The 7,038-nt window shown below is 45.7% G+C and overlaps 1 protein-coding gene across 1 annotated transcript; it reads right to left on the reverse strand.

Moving 5' to 3' along the window:
- Window positions 1-298: 298 nt before the first annotated feature.
- On the reverse strand, window positions 299-1,634 carry LOC125547920 (putative xyloglucan endotransglucosylase/hydrolase protein 1). The gene is made up of 4 exons (XM_048711654.1): window positions 1,394-1,634; window positions 1,126-1,226; window positions 843-1,042; window positions 299-749 (listed from the first exon to the last, which is right to left on the reverse strand). Exons 1-4 carry the CDS (start codon window positions 1,584-1,586, stop codon window positions 377-379), a joined length of 867 nt encoding a protein of 288 aa, XP_048567611.1. The 5' UTR covers window positions 1,587-1,634; the 3' UTR covers window positions 299-376.
- Window positions 1,635-7,038: the final 5,404 nt, after the last annotated feature.

Raw genomic sequence — 7,038 nt, forward strand, 5'->3', positions numbered from 1 at the left:
ATTTCCTTCCATAAATCTATTATTGTATTACCAAATATACATAAGATTGGTCTGATTTGGCAGTCCATATAAGAACTGGTTTAAATATACTACTGGAAGGATGGCGCAAATCAATCTGTGTGTGTGCATAGCATACGCATGGTAAGCTGGTCGTACGTGGGAGAACAAACAAATAAGATGAAACCTTACGTTCTTTGTAAGTAGTATATAAAGATTATTATTATAGTTCACATTTAGATTGGGATCACTACCAAATGTTTTCCTCTTTCCCACAAAAAGAAATTTTCTCTTTCTTATGAATTCAGACCTTCTTATCGTAATAACAGAGAGTTGATAGCTTCCTTGTTTATGTAATAACCCTAAGCCAGAAAAGTAATTAGTTATTGTTGCACTCCCCCGGTAGATGGAAGTTGGGCCTAGACTTATCGGTACAATAGTCGTAGGTCATGGACTTGCTCTTGGCGTTCTTGTACGCCGCCTCCTGCGCGGGCGTCAGGCTCCGGATCGCGTTCCACGACAGGCTCAGCGAGTCACACGGCGCGCCTCCGGTGGCGGGGCAGCCATAGACGTCGAAACCCTGTAACACGGCGGTGAACGGCGCACGGTTATAGTCGACCCTGTATTTGCCATTGTCCGTCGCCCAGTCGGAGCCGTCCCAGAGGCTCCCGCGGATCTTCATCGGCCTCACCAGGAACTGGCCTGGCGTGAGGTTCTTCAGCACCCGTATGGGGGTGTTGTCGACGAACATCCTGTGGTCGATCAAGGTGCACGTGATATACATATATATACATTGATCCGTTAGAGCAGATTGGAGAAGGATTATGGATGATGGATGGGCTTACACGAGCTGGTAGGGGTTCCAGAGTATCTTGTAGTCATGGAAATCGGCACTCGGGTCGAACCAAAGGTCGAACTTCTGCTCCCTCTCGCCTTTGCCGTTCAGGAAGATGTTGGTCTGCAGAGCGACCGGCTTGCCCTCCACGTTGCCCAAGAACTCGAAATCCACCTCGTCGTGGTCACCGTACTCGGGCTCCGACGTGAGCTACAAGAATACATAAAGTACATCTCAGTTCTAGTTTTCATCAAACGGAATGAAATGACTATACAAAATGTGGCAACACTAACATAGAAGGCCGTTACAACCCCGGCAGTGTACCCGGCGGGTATCTTGATCCTCATTTGGATCAACCCTGAACCATACGCCAGCTTGGAACTAAATCCAGCCCCTGCATCCAACGCAAACAAACAAATTTTGGGTCAAATTCAATCAAACTACGTCAGCTTTTCCGTGCATCACAATTAGGGCCAACTTAATTTAGTCTACTTATATAAAACCACATGATTAGCTTTTTCTCCTGATCGTCGATGTGTAGGAGAAAAAGATGATACGTACCGGAGCTCCTATCCAAGACGAGGCGAACTGATGTCCCCTGATTAACTAGGTGATTAGCATCTGTACCCCCTACTGCCACGAAGTTGTCGTTGAACACCGCCGCAGGCGCTGCTGTGCTGAGCAGCAAAGAGAGGAGGGGGAGGATGAGGAGGAGAAGCCATGGCTGCAAACTGGAAGCCATTGTTAGGTGCATTGGCCAAGAAATTGATCTACCTACGCGTGCTTCCTGCTTAACCAGGTTCTGAGCTCGTTCCCACAATGCTTCACTCACGCCATGACCCTTATATAAGGGTATAGATGTGCCACACATTCACGGCATGCATGCATGCATGTTTGTACGCTATTTTGAAAATTGATCGACTAAAAATGGCAGTAAATAAATAGTTGGCGAAAATGAAAATTACTGGGCATTTAAAACGGTTAATTGCCACGCACTAGAAAGTATAGACGTATCTTATATAATCCTTTTTTGCTAAAATTAGCATATCCTCAAACATTGCATTTTTGGCACACAATAAATTAATGATATGTATTGTTTAATAGTTTCACAGTTATTTTGCCATGCACTTGTAAATTCACAATAAGATTTCTTTGCTATATTTGGCATATTGTTATCGTTGATTTATTATGAATTGTTGCCTATAGTTTAATATTTGGACCATCCCTTGCGCTTGTATGAAGTTGGAATTGAATTATAAAATGGGAACACTAGTAGAAAACAGGGCTTTGGTCCAGGCCGGGTCAGCCCATTAGTCCCGGTTCAGTCTAGAACCGGGACCAATGTGGGCATTGGTCCCAGTTCGTGAGCCCAGGGGGCCGGCCGGGCCATGTGGGCCATTGGTCCCGGTTCATCTGGACCTTTTGGTCCTGGTTGGTGGGATGAACCGGAACCAATGGGCCTCGCTCCTGGCCCACCACCATTGGTCCCGGTTGATGGCTTGAACTGGGACCAAAGGCTCCCCTTTAGTCCCGGCTCATGTCACCAACCGGGACCAATGAGGTGCCTATATATACCCCCTCGCGCAAGAGCAGAGCACAGTGCTCTATTTTTTCTGGCCGAGGGGGAGAGGGCTTTGTGGTGCTCTAGCTCACCTCCTATGCACATGAGGTGTTCGATGGAATGCCCGAACCACACTACTTAAGCTTTCTCCTCTCGAAGCTCGACCTCCAAACTCCATTTTCCTCGAGATTTGTCTAGATTTAGCGGTCTGTCACGCCCCGTCCCCGTCTTCACCGCCGTCGATCACTCGCGCCGATCTCATCACCGACACCACCGTGGTGAGCCTCTTGTTCTTATCTTCTTTCTGAAAGGAAAAATATTCTTACTTGTATATTTAGATAGATACTTGTATCATTTTCTTACATTTATTATTGCATCTTATATAGTGCGATGGTTTTGGTATCCGCCCCCCTCGGCCCTCGTCCTGTCTATGATTCGGATGTGGTATGTATATTATCTTTATAACTATTGGTTCATTTATTGTTTATGAAAATTATGCCGACCAACGTGACATAGATTTTATTTATCTAGGATGTATGTGAATCGGAAATGCCAACCGACCCTATTGTCGAGAGGTTAAATTTAGTTGAAGAAGAAAACAATTTGTTGAAGGAAAAAATAAAAAAATTGAGGAGGAGAAGATGATATTGGAGTTGCATGTTGCGGATGTCGTCGATGATCACAAGATCAAGATGGATGCAATGCGCTTGAAGATTAGAAAGATTAGAAAATATGCCATTCATACCGAGGCTTGGTATCATTATGCCGTTGGATCAATTGTTACCTTTGTTGCGATTATGATCGCATTTGTTTTCGCATTGAAATGTTTTACATAGTTTCAATGTATGATTTAATTAATTAGATGCTCTGGAAAGCTATATGTTGTTAGATGAGAACTATATATGCACTTTGGTTTTAATGTGATGATGAACTTCTATTAATTTGGACACTTAATTATATATAATGCACGCAGATGAACCGGCAATGGTTGTACGGTGACAGACACACCCGCGAGTACATTAAGGGCGTGCATGAGTTTCTCGATGCGGCTGAGGCAAACAAGCAGAATGGTTTTATGTGTTGTCCATGCACTGAATGTGGGAATACGAGGTCTTACTCTAACCGGAAAATCCTTCACTCCCACCTGCTTTACAAGGGTTTCATGCCACACTATAATGTTTGGACGAGGCACGGAGAAATAGGGGTTATGATGGAAGACGACGACGAAGAAGACTACGATGACAACTATGTGCCCCATGAATACGGTGATGCTGCAACGGGGGGAGCTGGTGAAGATCAAGAGGAACCAGACGATGTGCCCAATGATGCTGCAACGGGTGAAGCTGCTGAAGATCAAGAGGAACCAGACGATGTGCCCGATGATGATGATCTCCGCCGGGTCATTGTCGATGCAAGGACGCAATGCATTAGTCAAAAGGAGAAGCTGAAGTTCGATCGCATGTTAGAGGATCACAAAAAAGGGTTATACCCCAATTGCGAAGATGGCAACACAAAGCTCGGTACCGTACTGGAATTGCTGCAGTGGAAGGCAGAGAATGCTGTGGCTGACAAAGGATTTGAGAAGCTACTGAAAATATTGAAGAAGAAGCTTCCAAAGGATAACGAATTGCCCGACAGTACATACGCAGCAAAGAAGGTCGTATGTCCTCTAGGATTGGAGGTGGAGAAGATACATGCATGCCCTAATGACTGCATCCTCTACCGCGGTGCATACAAGGATCTGAACGCATGCCCGGTATGCGGTGCTTGCGGTATAAGATCAGACGAGATGACCCTGGTAATGTTGACGACGAGCCCCCCAGGAAGAGGGTTCCTGCGAAGGTGATGTGGTATGCTCCTATAATACCACGGTTGAAACGTCTGTTCAAAAACGAAGAGCATGCCAAGTTGATGCGACGGCACAGTGAGAACCGAAAGAAAGATGGGAAGTTGAGAGCACCCGCTGACGGGTCGCAGTGGAGAAAAATCGAGAGAAAGTATTGGGATGAGTTTGCAAAGGACCCAAGGAATGTATGGTTTGCTTTAAGCGCGGATGGCATTAATCCTTTCGGGGAGCAGAGCAGCAATCACAGCACCTGGCCCGTGACTCTATGTATGTATAACCTTCCTCCTTGGATGTGCATGAAGCGGAAGTTCATTATGATGCCAGTTCTCATCCAAGGCCCTAAGCAACCCGGCAACGAAATTGATGTGTACCTAAGGCCATTAGTTGAAGAACTTTTACAGCTGTGGAATGAAAACGGTGTACGTACGTGGGATGAGCACAGACAGGAGGAATTTAACCTTAAGGCGTTGCTGTTCGTGACCATCAACGATTGGCCCGCTCTCAGTAACCTTTCAGGACAGACAAACAAAGGATACCACGCATGCACGCACTGTTTAGATGACACTGAAAGTATATATACCTGGACAAATGCAGAAAGAATGTGTACATGGGCCATCGTCGATTTCTTCCGACCAACCATCAATGTCGAAAGAAAGGCAAGCATTTCAAAGGCGAGGCAGATCACCGGAAGAAGCCCGCCATGCGCACCGGTGATCACGTGCTTGCTATGGTCAATGATTTACACTACGTAATCTTTGGAAAGGGTCCCGGTGGACTAGCTGTTCCGAATGACGCTGAGGGACATGCACCCGTGTGGAAGAAGAAATCTATATTTTAGGACCTACCCTATTGGAAAGACCTAGAGGTCCGCTCCTCAATCGACGTGATGCACGTGACGAAGAACCTTTGCGTGAACCTGCTAGGCTTCTTGGGCGTGTATGGGAAGAAAAAAGATACACCTGAGGCACGGGAGGACCTTCAACGTTTGCACGAAAAAGACGGCATATGCCTCCGAAGCAGTATAAAGGTCCTGCCAGCTACGCTCTTACGAAACAAGAGAAAGAAATCTTCTTTGAATGCATGCTCAGTATGAAGGTCACGACTGGCTTCTCGTCGAATATAAAGGGAATAATAAATATGCCAGAGAAAAAGTTTCAGAACCTAAAGTCTCATGACTGCCATGTGATTATGACGCAACTGCTTCCGGTTGCATTGAGGGGGCTTCTACCGGAAAACGTCTGATTAGCCATTGTGAAGCTATGTGCATTCCTCAATGCAATCTCTCAGAAGGTGATCGATCCAGAAATCGTACCAAGGCTAAGGAGTGATGTGGCGCAATGTCTTGTCAGTTTCGAGCTGGTGTTCCCACCATCCTTCTTCAATATCATGACGCACGTCCTAGTTCATCTAGTCGACGAGATTGTCATCCTGGAGCCCGTATTTCTACACAATATGTTCCCCTTTGAGAGGTTCATGGGAGTCCTAAAGAAATATGTTCGTAATCGTGCTAGGCCAGAAGGAAGCATCTCCATGGGCCATCAAACAGAGGATGTTATCGGGTTTTGTGTTGACTTCATTCCTGGCCTTAACAAGATAGGTCTCCCTAAATCGCGGTATGAGGGGAGACTGACTGGAAAAGGCACTCTTGGAAGAGACTCAATAATATGCAGGGACGGATATTCTTGGTCTCAAGCACACTACACAGTTCTACAGAACTCTACCTTGGTGACCCCATATGTCGATGAACACAAGAACAGTCTGCGCTCCAAACACCCGGAGCAGTGCGACGACTGGATTACATGTGAACACATCAGGACTTTCAGCAGTTGGTTGGAAACACGTCTCAGAGGTGACAACGGTGTTTGTGATGAGTTGTACTTGTTGTCCAGGGGACCATCTTTGACTGTATTGACTTACAAAGGATACGAGATAAATGAGAATACATTTTACACAATCGCCCAAGATCAAAAGAGCACCAACCAAAACAGCGGTGTCCGCTTTGATGCAGCAACCGAGAGCGGAAATGACACATATTATGGTTACATAGTGGACGTATGGGAACTTGACTACGGACCTGATTTTAAGGTCCCTTTGTTTAAGTGCAAATGGGTCAATCTGTTAGGCGGCGGGGTACAGGTAGACCCACAGTACGGAATGACAACAGTGGATCTGAAAAATCCTGGGTACACTAACGAACCGTTCGTCCTAGCCAATGATGTGGCACAGGTTATCTATGTGAAGGACATGTCTACCAAACCGAGAAAAAGAAAAGATAAGAAAGTGAATACATCATACGATGAGCCAAAGCGCCACATAGTTCTTTTAGGAAAAAGGGACATCCTGGGAGTGGACGGCAAGACAGACATGTCTAAAGATTATGAAAAGTTTCATGAAATTCCTCCCTTCAATGTCAAGGCTGACCCAAGCATCCTGATAAACAATGAAGATTATCCATGGTTACGGCGCAATAAGCAAATGACACAAGCGAAGAAAAAGTGAAGACTTTCTCCCGCAACTTTGTAACACACGAACATGCTACCATTGTTCGTTTTGTACATGCACATGCTATGTGGGTGAAATTATGATACCATCCCAACTTTCAACTTTTTCAGAGTTCATTTGAAATGCTTTCATGTCTTATGGTTCGGCCCTCGTAATACCATGACCATTAGTCCCTGGCCCATGCCAACTTTCAACTTTCAACTTTCTAAAACTAATGGCACTAACAGAAGGTTTATAATTTTGCTCCTCGCCCCTGGCCCATGACCATTAGTCCCGGTTTGTGCCACAAACCGAGAC

Source organism: Triticum urartu, chromosome 3, assembly GCF_003073215.2.
Source record: "Triticum urartu cultivar G1812 chromosome 3, Tu2.1, whole genome shotgun sequence".
NCBI lineage: Eukaryota > Viridiplantae > Streptophyta > Magnoliopsida > Poales > Poaceae > Triticum > Triticum urartu.